General features: G+C 42.5%; 1 protein-coding gene across 2 annotated transcripts; it reads left to right on the forward strand.

Annotated features, from left to right (window-relative positions):
• Positions 1–2211: 2211 nt before the first annotated feature.
• LOC103183029 (fibrinogen C domain-containing protein 1) lies at positions 2212–27442 on the forward strand. Of its 2 annotated transcripts, XM_007900252.2 has the most exons (8): positions 2212–2262; positions 2400–2622; positions 7131–7610; positions 11076–11232; positions 12056–12192; positions 20222–20318; positions 23069–23248; positions 25916–27442. In XM_007900252.2, the coding sequence occupies exons 2-8, from the start codon at positions 2551–2553 to the stop codon at positions 26164–26166; spliced, it is 1374 nt and encodes a 457-aa protein (XP_007898443.1). In that variant the 5' UTR covers positions 2212–2262; positions 2400–2550; the 3' UTR covers positions 26167–27442. The 2 variants fall into 2 exon arrangements, with proteins under 2 accessions (XP_007898443.1, XP_042193528.1); XM_042337594.1 differs by lacking the exon at positions 2212–2262 and having other exon boundaries at positions 2397–2622.
• The last annotated feature ends 29 nt before the right edge of the window (positions 27443–27471 follow it).

Here is a 27471-nt window from a genome sequence, read left to right on the forward strand (position 1 = left end):
ACAATGAGCACAACTAATTGCTCCTTTTCATCTGCAAAAGCCTTGGGACGTCCTCCCGATGTGAACGGCGCTACACAAGTGTAATTTTGCATTGTATTGTACAACGTATTCCTATTGATTTGTGTTGTCTTTCCCATCCCACTTCCATGAAGCTTTCCTGAGTCCTATCAAATTACTCTCATAATTTCCCTTAGTTTCTGACGTGCACACAATGAGCCAGTGTTTTCTCTCGCTATTTGGTGGAACAAATCCATATGAAGATTGTGTTACTGATGCTGATAGCCACTGCCCCCGATGTGCCGTCCGTCTGGTGCTGCACAATTCCATCAATCCCTCTCGCCACATTTGGGATTGCCCGTATCTCTCTCTCTCTCTCTCTCAGTTTCTGATACACCTCGAGTGTATGCTTAATTACCTGCCAGGTACGAAACTGCCTCTCAGAGTGGCAGGTGCTGGATAAACATTTTAGGTTTGGGGGATATACGTTGCGATTTGATTCTGCTTTGAGAAAGGTTTTCAAATTGATCTGGGAAAAGATTTTAGAATGAAAAAAGGGAAATCCCTGATTTGCCTTCAGTGGTGCAATCAGCTGCAAGCCTAATCCAGCAAACATAGTGTTGCACCCACAAAATACACAGTCAATTCACTTTACGCTATATTCTGTGAAGCGCTTTGAGACGTCTCAAAGACGTGATAAGGCGCTATTCTAAGCGCAAGGATTATTACGATTATTAGTATTGCACTGTACCAAATACTGGCCACTTATCATTCCCATTAAATTCAAGTCAAATGTGAACGTTAAACACATAAAACAAGCAGATTTGTACCATTATTGATGTCTTCAATTCCTAATCACACAAAATGTCGTCGAACCAGCAGAAAATAGGAACCCGGTTGTTAGTTGATCGATTTTTGGGGGTAATAATCCCTCAAAAATATAGTCCATTCACTTTAAAGTATATTCTGTGAAGCGCTTTGAGACGTCTCGAAGACGCAATAAGACTCTATATCAAATGCAACGATTATTATTATTATTCTAGAGGCTTTGAGCTCAACAAAGTATTGTTTTGTTCTGAGGTTAAAATATTCCATGGCGGAAATGATGCCCAGGCTCCCTGTAATGCCATGGCTTTATCTTTGTAACACAAACACAGACAGTTCCATAGTCAACTCAGAAATGCAGAAGCACCCTGGTAGATTTTTGGATCAAATCGTCTCGTCTTGTATCCTACCAAGTAAATCACAAATACAAAGAGGTTTTTGTTTATTTTAATAAGTAATGTAACATCGAATAGGATTTTTGTGCGGTTCCTAACACCCCTGAATGAAATTATTAACCCCGCAAGCCAAAAGCCCACTAAAGGGTAAGCTTGCAGGGTTAACAAGCTAAGGAAAAAAGGCTGGTGTGAAGTGTAGTGACTGCATTTTTTATGGTAGGTGAAACAGCCAATTCGCACGCAATGTATGTCGTGATGTGTCACATCCATCAACTTACATCATCTAATAACACAATATATAATCAGGCTTACTTTTGGTGCAGTAAACATAGTCAGGAAGGATTCTGTCTGTGTGCAGTGTACTTTGCAGTCTGTTTGTGTCTGGGATGCCCTGGAGCTTCTGTAAAAAAACACACACACACACACACATATGCATTGAAAGCCAAATAGTTTACCCCCAGTTAAATATTTTCAGCAAATAGTACGTTCAGAGAAGGTAAGTAAGGCTTTGGTGTTATGATGGCAAACATTGCAACAGGGAATTTGCTTGACTGCATCCCTCCACAGTCAGCTACCTACCGTGCATTATAAAGAGGAGAGCAGAGAGCTCACTGCTCCACAGTGGATCATTGCAGCCTGGGTGGACCTCCTGAGCTTTGGGAGACATGCAATGAGGGAAGGATGAATAAGGCTTGGGATAGGAGCTGATGGGACTGTTATTCCCCTCCCACAAAAAGCCTGGATCTCAGCCAGGGAGCTGGGATAGGAATCCAGCAAGCATCCAGCCTTGCTCTCTGATCCATCACACTGTTCTCTGCTGAAAGCCTCAGCCCACTATCCCTCCCCTCAACATTACCTGCTGATCTGATTAGTTCAGGGACAAAAGAGAATTGTGCTCTGCTGCAAAGCTTGCAAAGCAGTTAACATCTCCTACAACAGGACCAAACTCTATATATCTCAATGTAACTCAGCTGAAAGCAGGAATGTGGATGGTGGTTTGAGCAGGGATCTCAACTCAAACTCACCACAAGGGAACTGTCCAACTGTGTGTATTTGGATGCATTTTATTGTGTGTGTGTGTTGGTAATGAGATCCCATGGATATTAACTGCTTGTGGGAGAAACCAGTCTGGTTTTGGTGGGCTAAAAGAATTCTCTCTTTTTCTCTCTCTCTCTCTGGTAGAAGGGGAAAAAAAAGAGAAAGCTGCAGGAAATCTGATGTGAGGGAAGGACTGGAATCTCTGCAGGAGTTGAGTGAAGAGGGTTTGACTTAACACACACACTGTGTGTATGTGTGTGTTTTTTTTCCTGACCTCCATCCTTCTCCTCTCAACATGGTCAATGATCGATGGAAAACTATGAACAGCTCCTCACAGCTGGAAGACAATCCCCAGCAAAAGGTGCAGGTAAAATACTAATTTCATTTCTCTTCTGAGTTTTTGTTTTTTTTAAAAAAAAGTACAATCTTAATTACTTGCAACAAGGCTTTTTTTTTTCTCTCCTGAAGGGTAATGCTACCAGTAATGCTTTCTTTTTTTTCCCCCCTGGTGTGACTCGCCTTAGCTGCTACAAATGCCTTTAAATGTGTGCAAGTAAAATACCCATTTTATTTTACAATCAAATAAAACAACAGCAATAACCAGTGGTGCAATTTGTAAAGAGGCAGTGTCGTGTTATTTGAAAATCACTGAGTTTCTAACTAGTTGTGGTGCCTTTTTTTTTCTTCTTCTTCATTACTCCCCAACCAAATTTGTATCTGAACACTATTACCCTGTGTTGGGAATCTGTGAATGACATAATTTACCAGGTAAAGGTATGGAATGTATGATTTTGTGCTGTGCAATTCAGAACCGAGGCAAATCAAGAGGATGCTGTTCCTTTTTGCCTTCTCAGTTGCTGCCAGTACCTACCTCAGTGATACTGAACTTGGTGCATTTCTCCACACTCCAAAAAGAGTGGCTTTCCCAGCCTGATTGATACCTGGCTCTGTCAGGCAGACCATATGGCATTTCAAAAGGCTGTACCTGGAGATTGGGATTGATTCATGCACCACATTTCCCGCTGAACGTATCGTGCATTTGTCGAAGTCTTCCAACGTCTTGTTTTTTTTCTTTTACGTATTTCCATTGACAAATGGAAAAAACGTCTGACACCGGTGTCTGTGGCGAGCTGCGTGGGTGTCTTTGGCTAATTTGACTGCTAATTTTTACTGTCGGTTTTAATAATAATCCTTGCATTTGATATAGCGCCTGATCACGACTTTGAGACGTCTCAAAGCGCTTCACGGAATATACCGTTAAGTGAATGGACTGTAAATTTTGTGGGCCAAACGCGGCAGCCAATTGCCCACAGCAGTGTCCCACGAACAGTCGTGGATTGAGTGACCAAATTTTTTTTCAGGGATTATTACCCCCGGAAAAGTGATCCGCTAATCGACTAACAACCGGGTTCCTACTTACTGTTCGGTAAACACAGGAGTGTGGAGTAAGGAAACTTGCCTAAGGTTTCGCCTTGCCCACGAATCAAACCCATGTCCTCTCGCTTGCGAGGCGAGTGCTCTAATCATTAAGCTACAAAACAGTAACAAAATCTGTTTTAAAAATCGTTTTTGTTTGACTGGAAACAAGTTATTCAAGTGCATCCGGTTTGCATGAGTTACGTGCAATGCCAAACTGTGCTCCGACCACTGAACAGTCGCGTGTAGATAGACTGTGTTGGAACTTTACTCAGTTCAGGGCTATTACATGCACTAGTTAGCTGGAGCAATCCTGCACAGCAAGTCTTAACACTACCAGGGCTGGATACACATCTCTTCTTCCGTGCCCCCAGACTCTCCATTATTCACTCGTCTTCAAATCACGTCATGCTCCGACTGCTTAATTCCCAGTCCACTACTCGTTGCCTCCGCTCGACTGACTCCGGCCTCCTGTTTGTCCCTCGTGTCCTCCGTTTCCCCATCAGTGGCCACGCTTTCAAAGCCACCCTGGCTCTAAAACGCTCTCCCCAAATCCTTCCGCCATGTCCGTTCCTTCCTCATCTTTATGTCGCACCTGAAGACCTTCCTCTTCGACTGCGCCTACGGTCACCTCCCCCCGGCTCGGGGTCATGCTCCACCACTACCAAGCGCTCTGGGACGTGTCGCTGTGTGAGGAGCGCAACATAAACACAAGTTGTTGTTGTTGTTAATCTACGCGTAAGACAAAATTCCAAGACCACAATCAGAGCACAGATGATTGTATCCCCTGGTCTGAGCACAATCATGTAGATGCTGGAAAACTGACTGCATTAAGCTCCATTTCTCTCATAAGTCAACAATGATTATTTTTTCAACAACTCAAATCCGCCCGCAGATTGTCGATGAAAACATTAAGTTCCCTTTCAGCTTCCAAATCTGTTTTCTTACCGTTGGCATAATCAATCAATGCTGTTTCCCATCTCTGAAAGCCTGCAAAGGAAAAAACGCATAGAAACAGATGCAATTCAGCAATAATTTTAACAAATACTGATATAGCAATTCATCAGTTAAACGGCAAAGGCAAGCGTAATTGAAGAACAACAGCCTGAATATCGTGTTGAGATCTTGAAACATTAGTTAATGATTGGCCTTGGTGGAGAGAGGAGCAAAGTGTCTCTTTTAGGGATGAATTGACTCCAAGTTGACGTGTCTGGCAATGGAATATTGCAATCAAGTCGATCCTCTGTGGTCTCGGTGGTCTGGTTCCTGAGCCAGGCAGGTCTGCAGCACTCGTCAGCCGGACTTAAAGGGGCTTTACGACTCTGCAAGCGAAATCCCCAGAGGGTATGGTGGTCCTAGCTGGATAAGCAGTGGGAAGCTTGCCAGTCAGTGTTTGCAATGGCAAGCTGCATTGCTTTAGCCAGTTTAACTCTAACAGTTACCCCAACACACATTCTTGGGGCCCTCGGTCAACTTGCGCTTAATAAAGTCCGGGACTAGGGTTCGTACCTCCGTGGAGAGACTGCACAGACAAACCAAAATTCCCACAGGTCTCAGTATTTTATATTTGGATATTCTGAAGCATGGATTCTAATTTGAAGAGCGCTGCTATTACAAAAGATTATCAGAGCAATCAGGGATTGTGATCTTGAGATGGTTATTAAATCGCTTTGAGGCAGTGGTGATCCGGTAACTAAAGGGACTATTTTATTAAATGAATCACGTTGTGTGTCAGAGTCCCTGTAAAGGAGGTTTTGCAAGACAATAATCCCTGCATTTTATATGGCGCCTTATCACGCCTTCAAGACATTTTAAGTGCTTCACAGGTTTACTATCAAGTTAATGACTGCATATTTGTGGGTGAACATGGGAGCTGATTTAAACACAGCAATGTTCCACAAACAGCCACAAAGTGAATGAGCAAAGGGAAGTGATACCACTCCAACAAAAACCTATCATCATCTCAAAATTCCCAGGATTTCTTTATGCGTTCGGAGGGAGAGGAGAGCATGTTTAAGTGCTCCCAACCTCTAACACGGGAGACATACTCAACCTCTGAAGCTGCACTGAGTACATCGCAATTTGAGAAAAAATAAATCTCAAATCACATGATAGATCTGCACCCATCATTCACTGAGTGTTTAAAAAAAAGTACAGCACTTTAGACTCCCTGATCCCGACCCCCAGCTCGGGTCCAAATCCCTGACTGTCCAGCGTCTTGGGACGTTCTCCCGATGTGAAAGGCACTGTGTAAACTTAATTTTGTGTTGTATTACAGCACACTCCCAGCATTGCATTGCAGTGTCAGCATAGACTGTGTGTGTTTCAAGACCAGACGTGATGCTTGAACCCACAATCTTCTGACTCGGAGGAGAGAGGGCTACCAACTGACTGCTACCAGCCGACTTTGCCGGCTTTCAGAACTAATTATGTAGCAATTGTCGCACCTCACTATTTGCAAGTAGCTTGTGAAACTCACAGCACAGATAAGCTTGCTTTGATCCAAGCAGCCAAACCGGAATATTGATCCACAAAGCCTCAAGTCGTGATGGATTTAGGTACCTGTTTGTCTGATAAATTCTGTCAGGCATTAACAAGGTGATATAAATTTCACCGCATGAAGTATGTCTGCACTGTGAAACCAAGGTGCAAATGTGATTCATAGGCCTGATTTCATCCTCTTCAAGGACAGAATGTGAAGAGTTATTTAAATTAATTGGGTTCATCCCCCCCAGTAATTGGCCAAGTTAATGTTCAGTTCAGCAGCAATAATCATTTGTGAACCCACTTCAGTGAGAAGCATTTTTACCATCGCTGGAAGCTCCCCTCGATGCCAACACTAAAATATTCCACTTGTCAGAAAAATTACCCCTGATCAGAGGATACCACTGTACCAAACTAGCTGAGATTTTTTTTTGTTGCATTTGCTGTGTTTCTATCCAGCTCTAGACCAGTCACTGGGAGCAGGGAATCACCCCACTCAACTCCCGTTAACCCTGCGAGCCAAAGCCCTAAGGAGGGTGGTCCTAGCTGAACAAGCAGCAGGAAAGCTTGACACCCTACCCATTCGGGTTTGGGCTAGCTGGGTTAACACGAGTTGAGTGGGATAATTCCCTGCTCCCAGTGACTGGTCTAGTGCTGGATCGAAACACAGCAAACTCAAACAAAAAATCTCAGGACGGTGGAACAATGGGATCTTCTGATCAGTGGTAATTTTTCTGACAAGTGGAACATTTCAGTGGCGGCTTTGAAGGGAGCTTCGAGCAATGCTAATGCTGCTTTATATCCCAAATACAAGCCTCTGTAGCATCAGAATAACAAAGCAGATGCACTGTGGCTGCTTCCCTGTAAGAAAGTTCTTCGCAAGTTACCTAAGAATAGCAGCAGAGCTCATTCTGATCACTGCAGTAAATATAAGAAGTCTAACCTTGTGATTTTTTCTCTCTCTCCCTGTTTCAGAAGCTGAGCTGTGGCTACACGGTGTGTATGGTGCTGCTGTTTCTGGTAGTGCTTGTGGCTGTCACGGTCACAGGGACAATCCTCTTCATGAACCATTACTACCACGGCCCCACGACAGACAGCCCGCCGCTCATCAGCACCAACGAGGGAAGCTCCCAAGCCCTGGTCACCGTCGACAAAGCCGACGGATCCGAGATCAAAATCTTCCTCGAGCCCAATTGCCCCGACTTTGGCAGTAATTTTGTGCGTCTGGAGGCCATCCAGTCGTCTCTGCTCAGCGCCGTGTCCGGTCGCGACGAGGAAGCGAAGCAGCTGAGCGGGGAAGACAGAGCACTGCTGGTCACCCTGACTGATCAGCTCGCTAAGCTGTCCGCTCACACCGCCCAACTGAAGCAGGATTGCGAGGCCTTGAAACAGGGTCACAGCAGCTTGAGTGAGGAACTGGGTTCACTGCAGTCAGAGCAGGGCAGGTTAATTCAGGTAAGGTGTTTACAAGGCACGGGACTCCAGTTGAGACAACTTCAGGCCAAGCCTCAAGTTCATACCGAAGCTTGTCAGGTCACACTGCAGTATTGCCTTAATCCACAACGTAACGTTTAGCAAACGGAGAGGACCCGGGTTCGATTCCCAGGCGGGGTGAGCCGGTCGGCAAGTTTCCTCACCCCACACGCCTTTGTTTATCTAGCAGTCAGGAGGAACCTGGTTGTTAGTCAATTGGCGGATCACCTTCTGGGGGGGGGGGCGTTCAATTAAAAATGATAATCATTTGGTCACTCAATCCATGACTTTCATGGGACGTTGCTGTGCGCAATTGGCTGCCGCGTTCTGCCCACAAAATATACAGTCAATTCACTTGACAATACATTCTGTGAAGCGCTTTGAGACGTCTCGAGGCGCTATATCAAATGCAAGGATTATTATTATTATAATTATGCCCAGTCTCTAGATACAATGGAATGTTACAGCCACAACTGACCCTCACATCCACATCTTCTAATATGGCTCCCACAAAATACTTTATTTTTTTAAAATAATAATTACTACCAAAGCCAGGCTGGCATGTTATCGTGAAGGTGATTTTTCCAGAGTAACTTTACCTTGCTTGTTAGTCGGAGCACCAGAGCATTGAAAACTTTAAGCCACACCTTATTTAATATCAAAAGAAAATTGATGTGCACTATGAGATGCACTCACTCTTTCATTACTATTGATTCACTGGAAGCAGAGCTCCCTTTGGTTGCATTACATACATATTTAGGTATTAAGTGGTGCAAACATGCATGAAAGGTGCCCTTCGAGTTCCTCTGTTAGTTTTGAGTTTCTGTGCCAGCATAAGTTAGGTTTTCAGCACCTGCCCACGCACACTCCACACAGGCTCACATATACGCGAGTACGAAAAGAGCACAATTCTATCTATGTGAGTTTTACTGTAATAATCGTTGCATTTGATACAGTGCCTTATGTCGTTGAGACGTCTCAAAGCGCTTCACAGACTATTTTGTGGGCGAAACGCAGCCGCCAATGGCACACCGCAGTGTGGCACAAACAGTGGTGGACCGAGTCGTGAAAAAACAGGGTGCAATAGATAATAATAATAATAATAATAATAATCCTTGCATTTGATATAGCGCTTTTCACGTCGGGAGGACGTCCCAAAGCGCTTCACAGAATATACTGTAAAGTGAATTGACTGTATACTTGAGGGCAAACGCGGCAGCCAAGTGCGCACAGCAATGTCCCACAAACAGTCGTAGATTGAAAATGACCAATTTATTATTGTTTTTGGTTTTGGAGGGATTATTATTAGGCTCTGTGTGGAGTAAGGAAACTTGCCCAAGGTTTCGCCCTCTGCCTGGAAATGAACTCAGGTCTCTCGCTTGCAAAGCGAGTGCTCTAACCACTGAGCTACAGGACTCCAAATCTGGTGATTGTCTGTGCGAGCTTCAGCGCAGGCTGGAGACCTGGCCCGTGGGGTTGTCTTCTCTCAAGCCTTACCTGATTAATCCTTACGCCAAACTGTCCATCTTTACAAAGGGCTTTGCTTAATTAGCATGAGCTTTCTCTGAAGAACTGCTGGTGGTGTTTCTGCTGCACATAATTGTCCAGAAAAAATTTCAGGCTTCCGAATTCTCCCATCAATTAGCTGGGAGCAGAGACACGGAATAAGGTTTTTATAATTGCGAGAGCTCAGTTTACCATATCTGAAGCCAATGGGATTTTCAGCTTCATTTAGTTAGTATGAATTCAGAACGAAAGCACTTGCATTTTTGTAGAGTCTTATCAAGTCAAAAGATCTCTAAGTGCTCGATGGATACTTGCTGTCAGGTGTAGTGACTGCATTTGCAGGCGAATGTAACAACAACGACTTGCACTTGTAGGGCGCCCTCCACGCAGGGGAGTGTCTCAGAGCACCTAACAGGCACGATCTTTGCACCAGCGAAGATCCGTGAGGTGAATTAGCAATTAATCTGTTGGCTCGAGATGGGTTTTGACTGGGAAAAGAGAGATAAAAAAAAAAGACAGCTGATGATGTTCATGGTTGTACATTATGAATGCTAATTGATGCCCTGGAGTGCCCAAAAATATTTGCAACACATTTCTTCCTCGGTGAGATTCTACTGCTTTGCAACCAATGCAGGTACTCATTCTTCACTAGTATTTTGTATTTTTAATCAAATGTGCTTCAAATTATTCCGTGCATATGTTGAATGTAGATGGGAATTTTTTTTTTTTCTGTCCTAATTATTCCTGGTCAAATATTTCAAAGGAAGAAATAATCAGTTAACAACTTAATGTGACCATTTCTAATATCGTAACAATATTAGATTTTGTTGAATATAATATTTAACTTTGTATAATATACATGATATGATATTTAATATATTTATATGCAATATTTAATTTGCTGTGCGCAAATGGGCTGCCGTGTACACCAACAAAACACACAGTCACTACATCCTGTGAAGCGCTTTGAGATGTTCTGATATGAAAGACCCAATACCAAATATAAGGATTATTATTGTTGTTATTATGTTCTCAAACAGATATGCACTGCACAAGATGAACAGCTCAAATATCCTTTATCCCACGTACATTAATAAAGTCTGGCAAGGTGTGAGCTAAGTGCAAAGGAACTATCCAGGTCAATTATTAACAAAATCACTTCAGGGGCAAAGGGAACTCACACTTTAACCATGATAAGTGTGCAGTAATCACCTTCAATTTTTAAACCCTTCCCCGCATGGGATTAAGTTCTGTGCAAAAGTGGAGATTGGTTTCAGTTTATTTACCTTTCCCTCTGAGCTGAATGATGATCCAGGAACATATCTTTAATAATTGCAGCTGTAACCAATATGTAACCAATATTCTCCCCTTTTGACTTAGAATGGAGACGTATAACAGAGTTCTGTTTGGTTCAGATATCTACACTCTGCACATAAATGTGGGCCCCATTCCACCGCTGAATATTTATGCCTTGTTCTTCTTCAGATTTAAATTCACGTAACCCACTCCAGCACAGAGCTGGGGAGGTGCCGCATTATCAAAGGTGCTGTGCTTCGGATGAGACGTTAAATCCAGATCCCATCTGCCTGTTTGGGTGAACTTCAGAAAGAATTCCATGACACAATTCAAAAAGAGTAGAGTGTTTAACCCGGAGTCCGACAATCCCCTAAATGAAATTGATCATTGCTGTTTGTGGGACATTGCTGTGCGCAGATGGGCTGCAGCGTTCCCCTACAAATACACAGTCACTATACTTTACAGTATATGACTTTGAGACATCCTCCTGACCTGAAAGGCACTGTACCAAACACAAGGATTATTATTATTATACAAAAAGTCAAAAAGCTAACAACAACAACTTGCATTTACATAGCGCCCTTCACACCGGCTTACTGAGACCTTAGTGCTTTACGCATTCCCATGTTTACTCCTTTCTTGCAGCTGCTCTCCGAGAGCCAGGTCAACTTGGTGAAGGTGGTGGGCTCGGTGAGCGATGCACTGGACACTCTCCAGAAAGAACAGGGAGCCATGAAGTTCCGTCTAAAAGCCGACCTGGTGAAAGGACCCGTCAAGTTGAGACCCAAGAGCTGTTGGAACGGTCAGTCTTGACGCTCAGTGCGTCGTTCAATTATTCAATTGAAATTTTCAAGACTCGGGTCCATAGCTTTTTTTTGTTGCGTCAGGGTATCGAGCGATACGGAGCCAAGGCGGGTAAATGGAGACGGGTGTACAGACGAGCTTTGATCAAATGGAATGGCGGATTTAATATTTAAGTTTGTTCCATCCCTTAAATTATGGTGACTTTGCCGAACCAGATCGCAACAGACACAGGAATATTCCAGTCCCAGCCCAGATATAGTTTTGTCCTTGCGTAGGTGGCCGGTGAGTTCCGTTTCCTGCCTTTCGCTCCAAGCTAAACTAGATATTGGGACCAAACAAAAAAATGATGATATGTGCATCTGGAATGTACTGCCTGAAAGGGTGGTGGATGTGGATTCAATAAGGGAATCCAAAAGGGAATCAGATATATATTTGCAAAGGATTTGCAAGGCTATGGGGTAAGAGCTGGGGAGTGGGACTAGTTTGGTAGTTTTTCCAAAGAACCGGCACAGGCACAAAGGACAAAAATGGCCTTCTTCTGTGCCGTGAGATTCTATGATTCTCAGATATTTTCTAGTCTTTCGTTAAGCCCTGCAATCTCGATTCATTAAGGTTCTCTATGTGTCACCGGTCACCCACTTTCGCCCGCGTTCTTACACTCTTTACTATTTTTGGCTCCACACAAATGTTACCATTTATTCAATAAGCCCAAGCTTTCAATGGCTTTAACAACCAAAGTAAAACCGTTTGGAGTTGCCCCGCTCTACATTGCAAACGTCAAACTTACCGTGTCCTCTCTCTGCTTTGTAAATGCCTTGCAGGATCTCGCCCTCGAGACTGTTATGACATCTACATCAATGGACAGAAGGAGAACGGAATCTATTCCATTTTTCCTACCCACTATCCCGAAGGCTTCCGGGTCTTTTGCGATATGAGCTCTGATCGGGGAGGCTGGACAGTAAGTGCTGAACGCTGAGCTACTCGAGGAAAGTTAAGATGCATTTTTATAAATGGTATTCATTTTAATTTGCGTCACCCACCCTCCCCAATCTCAACTTGAATTTAAAAAATGGCTCGCTTCCAAAGGTAGCCAGCATTTGAACTAGACATTCCTTCTTTACGTCGGCAAATACTTAAGTACTTAAGTACTGCTTCTAGCTATGTTCCCACAAAAGGTCAGTTCAAGTGGTTTCACAGGTTGTTGTTTGTTACGATGAATAGAGCCAGCTATCTGTTCAAATATTTTAAGAGGATAAAATTCCCTGGCAGCAAAGGGCAGACACTGCTTCCTCGCAAAGTTGTGTCGGATATCACTAGATGGATCAGTGGATAGGTGATGGGAATACGGTTTGACGGAGTAATGGAGTCAATAATATATGCACTCTAGGTTTTCCCACTGGGTAAGAAAAGCATGATTTATCCAATTTCACTGTATTGGGCAGGGCATAAAATAATCCACTCTTAACTCGAGGCCTGTTTTGACCCTTTGATCTCCCCCTAAAGATGTGACACTCACTCATTGGCCTTTGCTGCAGTTTTTTGGGTTACATGCAGGAAGGTTGCGAAGTCTTTAACATCTGCTCAAATCACAGAAGGCCCCGCACTCTGACACACAGCGTTGTGCAGAAACCTTCATTGACGTCTCACTTGACACTTGCAAATGTTGTGGTGTAACTTCAGGGCATGCTTGCTAGCAGCAGGCAGAGATTTGTAGGTTGAAGACAAGGCATTAGTGTGAACTGCGGCCGGATGCTTGTATCTTTGCCCACGTGCAAAAGACTTTTCCTTGAATTGATTGACAGTGCAAGCAACTCTGATAGACTGCTGAGATTCACAAAACTTCTATTCCAAGCCCTTCTTAAGGGACTTGCACCTCTTGATCGGTTTAAGGTGCATTGGGACGTTTATACTGTTTGCACACTGTACCTGTTCACCTGGATATTACAGGTCCTACAGCACTATTTGAAAAGAGAAGGGAGTTTCTCCTGGTGTCCTGGCCAGCAATTCCCCAAATGAAATTGGTCACTCATTTCGTGGCTGTTTCCGACTTGCTCCATGTCCCCCACCCGGCTGACCCCACCATCAGCGGTTAAGCCTTCCACCTTTCCGCCCCCACCCTTCATCTTGCTCCATCCCTTCCTCCTTCAAGGCCTGTCTCAAGACTCTCCTCTTTGACTACGCCTCCTACTCTTTGCCCTCCACCCCTCCTAATCTCAACCCCAGGTTGGGTACAAATCCCTGATTGTCCCGCACCTTGGGACGTCCTCCCGATGTGAAAGACATTATACAAATATAATTTGCTGTTGTTGTTACTTGTGGGGCTTTGCTGTGCGCAAATTGGCTGCCATGTTCACCCACAAATACAGTCATTACATTTCAAGAAACAATCCTGTGAAGCATGTTTAGACATCTCGACAACCTGATAAGGTGTCGAATCACATGCAAGAATTATTATTAGTAGTAGTTGTCTTATTACGCAAGGCTAAACCACCTCCGTGCCTAATCGATACAAAAGCACTTTTAAATCCAGTTTAGAATTCAAACTCAGAGGCGCTGAATTTGTTTGAATCGTTCCATGTTTTTTTTCAGAGTTCCCCTTCTGGGATTTGGTGAAATGAGCATTTTTGAAAAAAAACACACGAGACAGACATCATCTGAATGCCCAGACTTTGAAGGCAGGCCCAGCGCTTAGGGATGTGTTGTTTATAGTTTTAATCCATCTGGCTTACGGGGAGATCGTCTGTCTTTTAAGATTCCCACTGTGTAAATACTCAGAACCTGCTACCATGCAAACAGTGACAGATGCCCATGATTTGGGACCGAGGGGCTTTTGCCGATTGAATCCCTGATTAAAAAGCCTCACCTTCAAAGAGATAGCACATTGTGCGGGAGTGACCGAGTGAAATAACATTGCCCTATCCTCTATCCTGGATTCCTGCAGCGTAGTGGTCAGCACGCTCGCCTCGCAAGCGAGCGAGAGGACCCGGGTTTGATTCCTGGCAGGGAGAAACCTTAGGCAAGTTTTCTTACTCTGTACCCCTCTGTTTACCCAGCAGTAAGTAGAAACACCCACAAAAATAAAATAATTCCTTAAAGAGCTCTGCATTTAGGGATAACAAATCAGATCATCTCTCACACTTCGCAACGTAAAAAAAGAATCAGCAAAGCTTCCTTCAATAGAGCAAAGCGTTAGGTTTCACAGGGACATTCTAACGTAGGTTAGTGGATGAACAATGTGCCAAGTAATATCTGAGAGAGGCTCTCCTGTGGATAATAATGCTTTCATCCAGATTTTGTGAAGAATGTCTAGTGACACAACTTGTTACACACGGAGTTTGATATTCTGTGACAGATCAACTTAGGGACTTGGGGTGGGGTTTAAGTGCTTTCAAAAACTAATGTTCAAAAATGGCTAATTCAAGCAGCAACCCAAATCCTCGTCCAAAAGCCAAACAATTTCTGAAATATGCTGTGTTTTTTTTTAAAAAAGACGTCAGGAGGACATTCCAAAGCACTTCTCAGGATATATAATATATATAATATATAATATTATATAATATATAATAATAATCCCTCCAAAAACCAAAACAATAATAAAAATTGGTCATTTTCAATCTACGACTGTTTGTGGGACATTGCTGTGCGCAATTGGCTGCCGCGTTCGCCCACAAATATACAGTTAATTCACTTTACAGTGTGTTCTGTGAAGCGCTTTGGGACGTCCTCCCGACGTGAAAAGCGCTATATCAAATGCAAGGATTATTATTATTATTATAAAATGGTGCAATGTAAAGTGACTGAATGTTTTGGGGGGGGTGAACATTCAGGGTTTCTCTCTGACACATTTAAGTGACCTTGGTGAAGGTCGAGGGATTTGTTGTGTGTTTCCTTTCAGCTTTTTGATTTCACACGAACGATGATAAGATCGTTCACAAGAGAGATTCGGATGCAGAATGCCCTTTTAATCTTATGCTTCCAGAATAACCAGCCTCCCTTTACTGCATCAGTTTGCTTTTTAAATGAGTCCAGCATCCTGCCCTCAACCATCCTTCCTGGTAACCTACTCCAATCATTAATTATCTCTGGGTAAAGAAATACTTCTTGGTGTCTGCTCTAAAATTTATTGTCTGCTCTAAGCTCTCCGAGATGCTACCCCGTGTGAAGGGAGCTATATAAATGCAAGTTGTTGTTGTAAGATTGCCCTTTGAAACCCTAAACCGCCTTGTTCTGCTGTCTGATTCCTCCAAAAATATTGTTCTGAGGTTACTTTCTCAATCCTGTTTAAAATATACAATAATAATCCTTGCATTTGATAAAGCGCCTTATCAGGATATACTGTATATACCTCACCAAGGTCCTGTCTGATACATTTGCTTTCACACTGAGGTCAGCCTTTCTGCTCTGTTCCTAAGGCCCAGGGAACCCCCTTATGGTCACGTAATAAGTATCTCAGGTGCAGCCTAACCAGAGCACTCTCCAGCTTCAGTCTGGAGACCTGAACTCAACTGCTAATGGAAATATATCCCAGCATCTCGTTTGCCTTCTTTGCTGTTGCCTCGCAAAGCAACAACCAACCATTTTAAGGCTGTCTCCTATCTGTGTATTTGTAACGATAGCGGGTATCTGTTACAAATGGGTGCCACGTTTCGCCCACAAAAATACACAGTCTGCTTTACAGTATATCTTTGCGGTGTGAAGCGCTTTGAGATGTCTCAATGACGTGATAAGGCGCTGTATCAAACGCAAGGATTATTTATTATTTATTATTATATAAACCCCTTGAGGTGTCCTCCAGACATGAAAGGCACAAAATAAATGTAAAATTGCTGCTGTCGAAATGTACATCGTTCTGTTAAAAATTGTAAAGTAATCTTAACACATACGGCACTGGTTTCACAACTGATGACCATTTATTGGGACCCAGTCACTCCCAATCCGCCTGCAATTAATTACTGGGTTGAGTTGCATCACCTGTTGGTCAAATGGCACAGGGGATTGCAATGTTTGTTATTCCTCAAGTCATCTCCATCACAGAGATGCACTGAGAGGCTTTGAGTCGGGCAATTAATTACACAAGCAATAGAGGGCCACATAAAGGTAGAAAACGATCAAAGAGGGAAAAGCAATCCAGAAATTAAGCAGCGTTGTTTTGAAATACAGTTTAAAAACAAAAGAGACACTGGTGAGTTGCAATAACATGGGCAGTGCTGAAGTCATTATATTTACTGAGAAATGGGTAAACTATATCAGCAACGCATTGGGTGGGAAGGGATTATAATTGAAGCACATAAAACAAGAGACAATAAGGAATAAATTGATTCGTACAGAAATTCTTCAAACCTCATCATGATTATAAATTCACTCAAGCCTTCACTGTAACACAGAAGTCAATTTCCTTCCTATCTGTCTCTCGGCAGCAAATTGCATTTCCATCGGAAAAATATTTCCCACAAGAACAGAAGAAGTAGTCAATGTTGACTGAAAGCAAACCCCTAGCTCTTTATAATTGATAAGTGGAGGGAATGAGTGCTATGATGTGAATGATATTAGGACAACACAAAATCGATACAATCCAGCTCTGCTGAATACTTCATTCTCTGGGCAAAAACCCTACAATATCTAAAGGTGGAAGACGAACAACAAGNAAAAACATTCCTGCTGAGGTTGTATTTTTTTTAGAACTTTTCCCTCTTGGTGGGGAGCGTGTGTGGGGGTGGGTGAAGGAGGGAGAAATTTCACCTGAGATTTCATCTAAGATTTACTCTGCTTTTCAGCATTTCAGAGCACATAGCATTACACTAAGTACCTCAAAATACACAGTCACTACACTTTACAGTAAATCCTGAGAAGCATTTCGAGACCTCCTCCTTCATTCCTCACCTTAGATGTTTATGGAAACGAAATGTTAATGACGTTTTGAGTTACGAGTTGATTTGACTTGGCTTTGCATATAAAATCCTGCATGACCATATGGTCCTCTGCTTCAAAGAGAAGTGGCATTATGTTCGACTTATCAGGTTTTGTATAATGAGGTTTTGATGAATCGTGAGATGTTCTGAGAAGCATCTCTCTTTCCAGGAGTCTCTCAAACCCCTGTGGATCTTTGTGCATTTTTCCGCATTGCAAAGAAGGGCTTTAGATCTTTATTGTAGTTCAGATGTTTCCATCCTTTGTGATCAACGCCAAACTTTCACACACGGCAGTGGCTGGGTGACACAATGAGGAACAATTAAAATTCTGCTTTCAGATCCATATTCATATCGCTCCTGTTTTATTAGTCAAAGGTACAGCGATAAACTGTGGGTTGACAGTGACAGGGAATGGGTTGTTTTCCTCAGGGGAAATAGTTAACGTGTAAAGCGGTTTACTGCAAAGTAACATTTGTTGCCCTCAAGGGATGTGCTCTCCAAACTTTGTCCTCTGCTGTCTCTTCAGCCAATGCTACTTACAGTCCATCTTTACTTGGAAATTACTTTGCATTCATCTCGCCTCTGTGCTCAAGTCAGATGGTAACTTGTGGGTGATTTCACCCACAAAATATACAGTCGATTCACTTTACAGTACATACTGTAAAGAACTTTGGGATGTCTTGAAGATGTGATAATGTGCTCTATCAAATGCAAGTATTATTATTTTATTATAACTAGTGATTCCCTGTCATTACCGTTGTGGTCCAATCCCACCTACACATTTTGTTTTAGGGTGGGGAGGGTGAGATTTTTTTTGGCTGTGTATGAAAGGCCCAACAATCTGCCACAAGTGCTTTGAGACATCCTCCCAATGTAAAATGAAGCGTCAATGTAAATTGTGCTGTATCGAACATATTGATCTGCTACCAGTTGCTTCTACCATTACCGAATGTTTTTGCCCACGCAAAAGCGTTCGAGTAATTTCCAATCGATCGCATTCCATAAAGTGCTTTTCGAGACGTTTCTTTTAAATGCAGGACGCAGTTGAAAGGTAGGTTGCAAACTGCAACATTTGTACAGTTTCGAAAGAAGTAATTGAGCAATATCTTTGTGTTCTGTGTGTTTGCTCTTTGTAGGTTTGCGATATTATTCTGGGAGCTGGGGTTAGATTGTGAAAATAGATAAAAAGCCCATAAGATCATAAGAGAGTTTTATGCTTACAAAACACCCAACCTACCTTCCCCGAAAATAGTATCAGGCTATTCCTTAAATGAGATGAGCATCCTGGCTTCAACCGTCCTCACTGGTAACACGTTCGCGTGATTAATTAGTACCCCCCCCCCCACCTTCCCACGTACACTCAAAGAGTGCTATATAAAAGCAAGTTGCTATTGTCGTAAAGAAATAATTCCTGGGTCTGTCCTGAAATTGCTTTTGTGTTTTGCAGGTTACAAAGCAGTTCTGTGGATGTTTGTATCCTCCGGGTTCGATATTAGAAATTGCACTGTTTCTAGAAGCCGTGTGGGGTATTCATTTGGGTTTCATTTCCAACTTTAACAACAACAAAAACAACTCATATTTATATATAACGCCCTTCACGTTCAGGGTAACATCTCGGAGCGTTTAACTAGGCTTTAGGCCAAGCCTAGGGGTTTGCCTGAGAGGTAAAGGTGTCTGACCCACTTGCTGCTTGTCCCGCATATCCTTTCCCAGAGCTTTACTTCCATACTGACTTAATGTCATTCAGAACCAATTTCGTGTCACCTTCTGTATGCTTGGTGATGGCTTAAAAAGAATCCCTACGTTTGTAACTTAAAGGAGTTTATCTGCTTCGCTCAGCCAGCCAATCAAAGTGGCTTTGTAAATCCTTCTTGATCTCCTTGTGTTTTTTGACTTCAGCCATGTCGTTTTAGCCTGGAATAACAGCAGGCTTTTAAAGGGCTTATTTCAGAAAGTAAGCGGTCCTGGCAATGAGAAGGATAACTGTTTCTAAATCAGTGAGTAAACATGTGAGCAGAGAAACTCTCATTACTAGTGCTTTAACGTCCCTTATGTTTACACACTGATGACTGTTGCACGGTCAAATCAATGGAAACGCTCAGAGCTCAAAACCTTCCAAAGAAGCAGTATCACTAATTGAACTTAAATCAGTGATTAATTACACCGCAGCCTCGCTCGGATGGTTTGGCGTTTGTGAGTGTAACCCTTGTCACCTTTTCCGTTTCCCGGTGCCTTTGAGTTTTATCTGCGCAACACAGACAAGTTGGAAGTTAATCCATAAACAGTCAAATTAAAGGAAGTATACATTCAGCAAAGACCAGAGTAAAAGCAGGGTAGAGGTAAGATAGTTCTATTAATGAAATCCGCGTTGCCGCAGCTTTGTGTAATGCTGTGATATGTAATTCAATGCAGCATTATTATCAGTATTATCAATGCAGGAAGATATATTTGTTCTCAGTATTAATAATTCATTTACATAATCTTAGATTAGATTATCAGCATTAGTGCGATAATCCTATGTTATCAGGGCAGCAATAGCTGTTCCAGCGATTTCTATCCGTGCACCTTTGTGTACAAACAAGGTGACTTGTTGGAGTTGGGCAACTTCCTTCTTTCTTGTTCCCCCCCTCCCCTCAATGCTGTCCCACTGGTGTGCTGACCAAAAAGAAGCCAAATCCGAGATTGATACAGTGAGATTGATAGCTCAAACAGCGAATGGGTTGGTGACAGCTTTGGGCACCCATTGTGTTGGGATCCAAGTGCTCGTCGATCAGTCATTACTCATTCTCACCAGATCACAAGATTAGTGCAGATCAAGAAGACCTCTCAGCCCATCTGATCTCGTCCTTCCAGAACACCACCCTTCCCTTCCTCATCACAGCATCAAGGGTCCTTTTAAATAAATCCAGTGTCCTGGCTACCCCCACCCCAATTGAAGGGCACAATGTAAATGCCAGTTGTTGTTGTTATTTACCCTCTGGGTAAAGAAAAACTTCCTTGATATCTTCCTTTTGCAACTCCAAACCTCGGTCCTCTTGCTGTTTTCCGCATGAAAGCTCCCTCCTTTTGCATTTGCAGGTATTCCAACGGCGGAAAGATGGATCCGTGAATTTTTTCCGTGGATGGGATGCCTATAACGATGGTTTTGGGAAGATTACAGGAGAACATTGGCTTGGTATGTGTGAGATCATTTCTGACTCCTTTTGTACAGTTCCTTTCTGTTCTATTCTGCTTCTGAGAAAACAAGAGCAAAATACCTGCCTCCTGCAAAAATACAAGGTTTCACTCCTTCCTACCATAGAATCATAGATTACAAATACACAGTCACTCTAACTTCACAGTAATTCCCGTGAGGCACTTTGGAAGGGGCTGTACCAAATGCAAGGATTATTAGTATTGTTGTTTATCACTCTGCTCCTCCTCTTTGACAATCAGACCGTTCTTATCAGATGAAAATATTTTGTCTTTGTCTACCTTCTTGCCAAGACAAAAATCGAATCCCACATGCTTATATTTCCAAGTAACTTTCACCTTTTTCCGAGAGGAATTTTGATTTACAATGTGTCTTCAGATGTTTCCTTTGACCTGTTTTGCTTCTGCAATGCAGGGATCCAGCTAACCAAAGCTGCTCTTGCTATTTAAACACCACGTGTTTTTTGGTCCATTGGGTATGATGTCTGTCAACCCACAGATACATTTACTCAGTTGATTTTGCTTTAAATTGATTCCGAGTGCAATATCCTGCCATATCAAACATAGATAATTGATGTTGCATGTCATGGCTGGCAATCGCTAGCTCACTCAGGGGAGTTTTAGCTCAATCCACTTTCTTTAATTGAATATTACATCCAGGTGAAAGAATCATTTAAAAAAAAATTGTTCAAACCTCTCTGAATCGATAAATCGCGCACCACTGCTTCACAGCGGACAATGCTAGAAGTGTTTCCACGGGATTTCTTTGGGGGCCTGGAGGAATCAGCTGGGTGCCCAACACCATGCTTAAGAGGAACCAAGCCAAGCTGAGATTTCCATGCATCCCACCTACGCGTGGAAATTCTAGAGATAGATTGTTGGAATGCCCTTTTTCGCCCACAAAATGCACAGCCAATCTACTTTACGATATGTTCTGTGAAGCTCTATATGAGACGTCTCGACAAATGCAAGGATTATTATTTTTAGTTATAAAACATAAAATCAACTGGCCTGCTTGAGCTTCAAGGAAAACGGACCTGGCTCAAAAATAGCTGGGGACGTGGTGAGGTGGGGTGGGGTTGGTTTATCTAGTAGCAAATGTTTTGGGGCCTTTTTTTTTTGTTGTTGCCATCTTTGTGTCCATGTATGTAATTGTCCACAGCATCTCGAGCCTGGGGAAGGTACCGAGGGACTCTATGAGCCAGGACTCCCATTCCTTGACACTGCTCCTGGAGACTGTACTTGCTGTGGTTGTAGGATAAGGACAGGGTCGGTCTCGGCTGCAATGCTTCTCTCGTTGCGTACTTGTGTACACCTGTCAACACTCAATTCCCGTACTCACACGCAAAAGATGGTCCCCGGGCGACAAGGTACCAGAGGCCAACTTCACTGTAATGTAATTGAGCTGGGGACTGAGGACTTTGTCCTTCTTTCATTTCAAATAAATATTCATCTGACAAGCCCGTCACTGTTGGTTATGTAAAACCTGAAGCTGTAATTTTCTGCACGTCCAAAATAATTCAATTGCCTTGGACACGCTCTTTGCATAATTATAATAATAATATTTATTTTTCGCTCACGAAATACACAGTCCCTACACTTACAATATATCCCGTGAAGATCTTTGAGGCATCTCGATGACGTCTCAAAGCACTTCACAGGATTCGTTGTAAAGTGCAGTGGCTGTGTATTTTTTCGTAGGTGAAACATTTCAAGGAGGTGAGAGATCCATTCTGAAGTCAGATCTGAACTTGGCCGATTGACTCTGGGTTTCAGGCTGTTGCAATGAAAGAAATAGAGTGGAGGGTGAAAGTCACAATGTGGAAGATTGGTGTCCTTTTCTCATTCCATCCTTTTACGCACTCATTCATATTTGATTCATAGTAATAATAATAATTTGGTCACTCAATCCACGCCGTTTTGCCCACAAAATAATACAGTGAATTCATTTTACAGTACAGTATATCCTGTGAAGCGCTTTGAGACATCTCGATAAGGCGCTGTATCAAATGCAAGGATTGTTATTGTTATAATAATATCTGTGCCCTTCTTACTCTTTACTTCTTATTGGGATCTAACATGAGAAAAGAATTACCTCTCCATCTTTCCTGTTGGATTTTCATTATAACTAGAAGCAGACAAGATCGGTCTTGTGGAACTGATGTAGTGGGACAGAGCATCAAGTAATAGCATGTATAAATGATGTGGATTATTCATAGTCATTGAGTATTCGTAACCACACAGTATTCAGTATTCAGCACTGAAACCCAAAATATTTTATAAATGATAGAAATGTATTAGTTGGTTATTTTTATTTATGTTATTCAGTATATAAATTACTGCATGTGATAACTACTTACTGGTGAGCGTGGCATTGCATTCGAGTTTTAGGTGACGGACATTTTTAATTGTTGCACTTACATAGTGTAAAGGTTCCACATGACAATGTCACCGATTTTGCCCGAGGAATTCTCGAAACATCCCTGATTCGCCAAACGTCAGTCTTTCCACAGTGCAGGCCATAGTGGGCTGTCTCTGAGCACTTCCTGATGAAATTATTTTTACTGTATTAAAAATAATTCGTGAGGTTTCATTGATCCAGTTTTAGGAACGCATTTCGTGCCCAGTGTAAGTGTGATTCATCAATCTTTCACGATGACCCATTTTGATGACTTGCGTGCGAATTGTTTTCGGGGGAACAAAAGAATAAGTGAAAGTTTTATTTCCCTTTAGGTTTGAAGAGAATCCACGCTCTAACCATCCAGTCAAACTACGAGCTGCGCATAGACATGGAGGATTTTGAGAATGACACATCCTATGCTCACTATGGAATATTCGGAGTGGGGCTGTTCTCTGTAGACCCTGAACTCGATGGCTATCCGTTGACTGTCACAGACTACTCTGGAACTGCAGGTTTCAATGGCTTTTTGATCTTAGAGTAATGAGAAGCGCATTTTGAACTAAACGGCCGTGCACCTCTGTCGGGTCATGCTCTCTCAACACTTTGAAGCTTTGCTTTTCTATATCCATATGAATATGAAATGTCCCGTATAAATGTTGCAGTTGGCTGCCGTGTTTCACCCACCAAATATAGATTCAATTCACGCTACAGTATATTCCGCAAAGCACTTTGAGATGTCTTGGCGATGTGATAAGGCGCTATATCAAATGTAATGATTATTATTATTATTATTACAATCGAAGCCCTGTTGAGGATAAAAGGTCTGGATTAGTGATCACAGAATATACTGTAAAGTGAATTGACTGTATATGTACAGGGAAGAGGATACCTGGTCAACAATCCCCAAATAAAATTGGTCATTCATTTCATGGCTGTTTGTGAGACATTGCTGTGTGCAAATTGGCTGCTGTAATAAATCCCGTGAAGCGCTTTGATCAGTTGTTATCCAGCTCGCGGACAAAGCTGAAAAAAAAATCTGAAATTATATTTACCAAAACCCATAGGAATGAACCTGGAAAACAACTAATTCTGCAATATTCACAGAAATGCACTTTGTGTAGCACATCCTGAGTTCAGGGATTTACTTTAATGCCATCTCTTGAACTGCGATGTGAGTAAAAAGGCGAATGGATTTAATATGCACTGTTCCCTCAATCTGATCCATTAGGCAAACCTAGCCTTGGCCAAAGGGAAAAAGTTTTGATCCGATTGAGTTGAGTGCGCTCTGAGGGAGAAATGTGCATTATATTTTCGGAGAAGAAAAATAAACAGTAAGCCAGATAAACTATAATTTATATGTACAAAGGTCAGAAAACTATCTAGATCTATTTTGCATTGCAAAATAATAATAATAAATCTTGCATTTGAAAAAGTGCCCTTCACATCGGAGAGACCTCTCAAAGCACTTTGCAGGATTTATTGCTGCAGCTAACTTGAGTACAGCAATGTCCTACAAACAGCCTTGAAGCGAATGACCGAATTTATTTGGGGGATTGTTGGCCAGGACGCTGGGGGAGAGAGAAATTCCCTGTCTCTTTTCGAGAACCTTGGGTTCTTTAACGTTCACCTGAACAGGCAGACGTGCCCTCGGTTTAATGTCTCATCCGTTACACCCCACGTATAATACAGCTTTGCTTGCATGTCATTTTCGCATGGAGTATTATAATAATAATAAACCTTGCATTTGATATAGCGCCTTTGATGTTGAAATGTTTCAAAGTGCTTCACAGAAGTGACTGTATTTGAAGCTGAACAGACAGACTCAGGTGGCAAGAAAGGGAGTCCCATCACAAAGAATACCAATTCCACAAAATAACCACAATATTTTCACAGGTTATTTCCCACATCAACAATACAACTAAAGGCAGAGGCAGTTTAATTGCATGTGTCCAGAGGGGCTGCCCTTAATTATGCAACTCACAACCAATCAAAGCATAATAGATCTTGACGTCTTAATCCCAGTTAAAGGAAATGTTTGTGGAGGAGGAATAAAATGAAGAGACTGCTTTGATTAAATCAAAATCGATCTTGAGCAGTGGTGCTCAAAATCATAATCAGCTACAGAAAATCTTGGGCAAAAATCACTGTTCTGAGGGGAGATTTTCCTGTTTGTATCCCAAGTAGCAATGTGGCACATTCTTGACCCACCGTTTTGACGATAGGTAATTCTGAAATCAATGCAGCTTCAGATGTTTTAGTTGGAAGCCTGTTACAGTGTAATGGTTAGAGCACTCGACTCGAAAGTGAGAGGACACGGGTTTGATTCCCGGGTGGGGCAAAATCTTATGCAAGTTTCCTTACTCCACACGCCTCTGTTTACCTTGCAGTAAGTAGGAACTCGCCTGTTAATCGATTGGTGGATCGTTTTCCTGTGGTAATAATCCCTTCAAAACAAAATTTGGTCATTCAATCCACAACTGTTTGTGGGACACTGCCGTGTGCAATTGGCTGCTGTGTTTTGCCCGCACAATATAGAGTCAATTCACTTCAACATATATTTGAAGCGCTTTGAGACATCTCAAAGATGTGATAAGACGCTATATCAAATGCAAGGATTATTATCAATTCTGAACCGTCAATTAACCCAGCTGCAGTTGCTTTTGTTGGAAGTCTGTTATGTTATGGGTGCAGTCAAATAATACCGTATCGAGTGGAGGTCATCTCCAACCAGCAGGGATGGCGAAACAATGATGATGAGAAGTGTGAAATAAATCTAGTAGCACTTTAGTGCAGGTGAGAATCATTAATGCAAAGGTGTTTGCTTCCTACAGACACATTCTCCAAAGGTGTTAATGCAGAACTACTTTGCAAATTACACATATGTTTTAGCAATGCAGTAATATCGCTCAGACGTGCTCTGAATAGTTATATTTATGTTGATTCTCCACTTATCTTGTGAGATTCAAGGAAATCCTGTTATTACACTCCACACTTCATAATAATCCTTGCGTGTGGCAAAGCGGCTTTTCGCTCAGCGAAACGTCCCCCGCCCTGTCCAGCCCACCCCACCCCACTATTGGCAGTCTGGCCCTCCTGACACGAAAGGCGCTGTACAAGTGTAATCTGTTGTTGTTGTAGATGATCGGAAGCAGTGAGCATCCCCTCATTTGTTTCCGCAGGGGATTCTCTTCTGAAGCACAACGGGATGAAATTCACCACCAAGGACAGGGACAATGATCACTCGGAGAACAACTGTGCCACGTTCTACCACGGCGCCTGGTGGTATCGTAACTGCCACACCTCCAACCTCAACGGCCAGTACCTGCGAGGCCACCACACCTCGTACGCCAATGGGATCGAGTGGTCCTCTTGGACTGGCTGGCAGTACTCGCTTAAGTTCGTTGAAATGAAGATCAGGCCCACCAAATGAAGACGAAACCTTGGCCAATCCTTGTTTGGCTCAGGAACGTGTCTCTTCCTCCCTGGAACGGGAACTCATTGTCGCGACAGCAGTGAATCCTTCACACAGAAACACACGCTGGCTGGCGATTATAATTGGTACTTTAGGAACTTTTCCGGCAGAGAGGGGGGAAAGAAAAAGGGTGTAAGTGAATACGGGCCATCAACTCCTCCAGAAAGGACATATATTTTATATACGTGTGTGTGTCCATCTGTGTTCTTTGTGTTGCTGTGGTGAATATTGAAGGATGGATTGCTCGAAATGTCCATCTGACCCTTTGAAGCTTTCCTATCCCCTTTAGTTTTAACCCCTCCTGGATTGGAAATCCGATGAATCCTTTGCTTCCTCTTTTGGGACTTCAGGGGTTTTTCAGAGGGAAGAAAAACCTAGTGCACATTCGTGTTTTTATATATATATATATATTGTGATGAGTGTTGAATAATTAACAAACTAACCACCTCTCCTCCCCACCCCCTCTTCCTACTTATCCTCTCCCATTGACATCCTAGGAGCCATTTAATTAAACCTTTCCCTCGGGCAATTTTTCATGTCACTGAAGTTACACTGAAGTTTCCGGTGATGTGCTTAAATTCTCATTGGTGCAAAGTAATTTCATTCACCAACAACAATGACTCACATTTATATTATGCCCTAAATGTGGGATAACATATCAGAGCACTGAAATTCATAATCTGATGCAAGTTTCTAATCCTGCTTCAAACCTTTTATTGAACTGCTGCACGTTAATCCTATATCTTCTTTGCTTACAAACAGACTGGGTGATTCATCTGTTGCACAAGAAGGGGAGCAAGCACAGACCGGTAAATCAGATTATGTGGTTTAATACCACACACAAAGCACCTTGTTCACCACAGACTGTGAGACTGACAGAGAAAGGCTTCCGATTGGATTTGGTTTAAAGGGAAGCTGTTCCTCCAGTTCATGCTCACTTCCAAATCAACATTTGTTTTTAATGTTTTAGAGAATAATGTCTGTGTTATTTCCATGTACAAAGTAAGTGAATGTTGTATTTCTTTCTCTGAATTCTGCTGTGTCTTTATGGTTTGTGTTACATGTGGACCTGTATCAAATGTTAAGCAGGTTCAGCTACCTGTTTTACTTGACGAGCACACCAGAGACTTGAAATTCTCAGTGGCTGTTTATGAGACATCGCTATGAGTAAATTGACTACTGTGTTCGCCCACTCAAAAAAATGCAGTCACTCCACTACACAGTATAACCCATGAAGCACTTTGAGACATCCCATTGACGTGA

Source organism: Callorhinchus milii, unplaced genomic scaffold (assembly GCF_018977255.1).
Source record: "Callorhinchus milii isolate IMCB2004 unplaced genomic scaffold, IMCB_Cmil_1.0 Scaffold8, whole genome shotgun sequence".
In the NCBI taxonomy this organism is placed as follows: domain Eukaryota; kingdom Metazoa; phylum Chordata; class Chondrichthyes; order Chimaeriformes; family Callorhinchidae; genus Callorhinchus; species Callorhinchus milii.

Excerpts from the sequence above, each read along its gene's own strand:
- LOC103183029 (XM_007900252.2), top strand. The coding sequence starts at position 2,551 with ATGGTCAATGATCGATGGAAAACTATGAACAGCTCCTCACAGCTGGAA. Across the intron at positions 2,623-7,130 it reads ATCCCCAGCAAAAGGTGCAG|AAGCTGAGCTGTGGCTACAC; the intron begins GTAAAATACTAA and ends TCCCTGTTTCAG. Across the intron at positions 7,611-11,075 it reads AGCAGGGCAGGTTAATTCAG|CTGCTCTCCGAGAGCCAGGT; the intron begins GTAAGGTGTTTA and ends CCTTTCTTGCAG.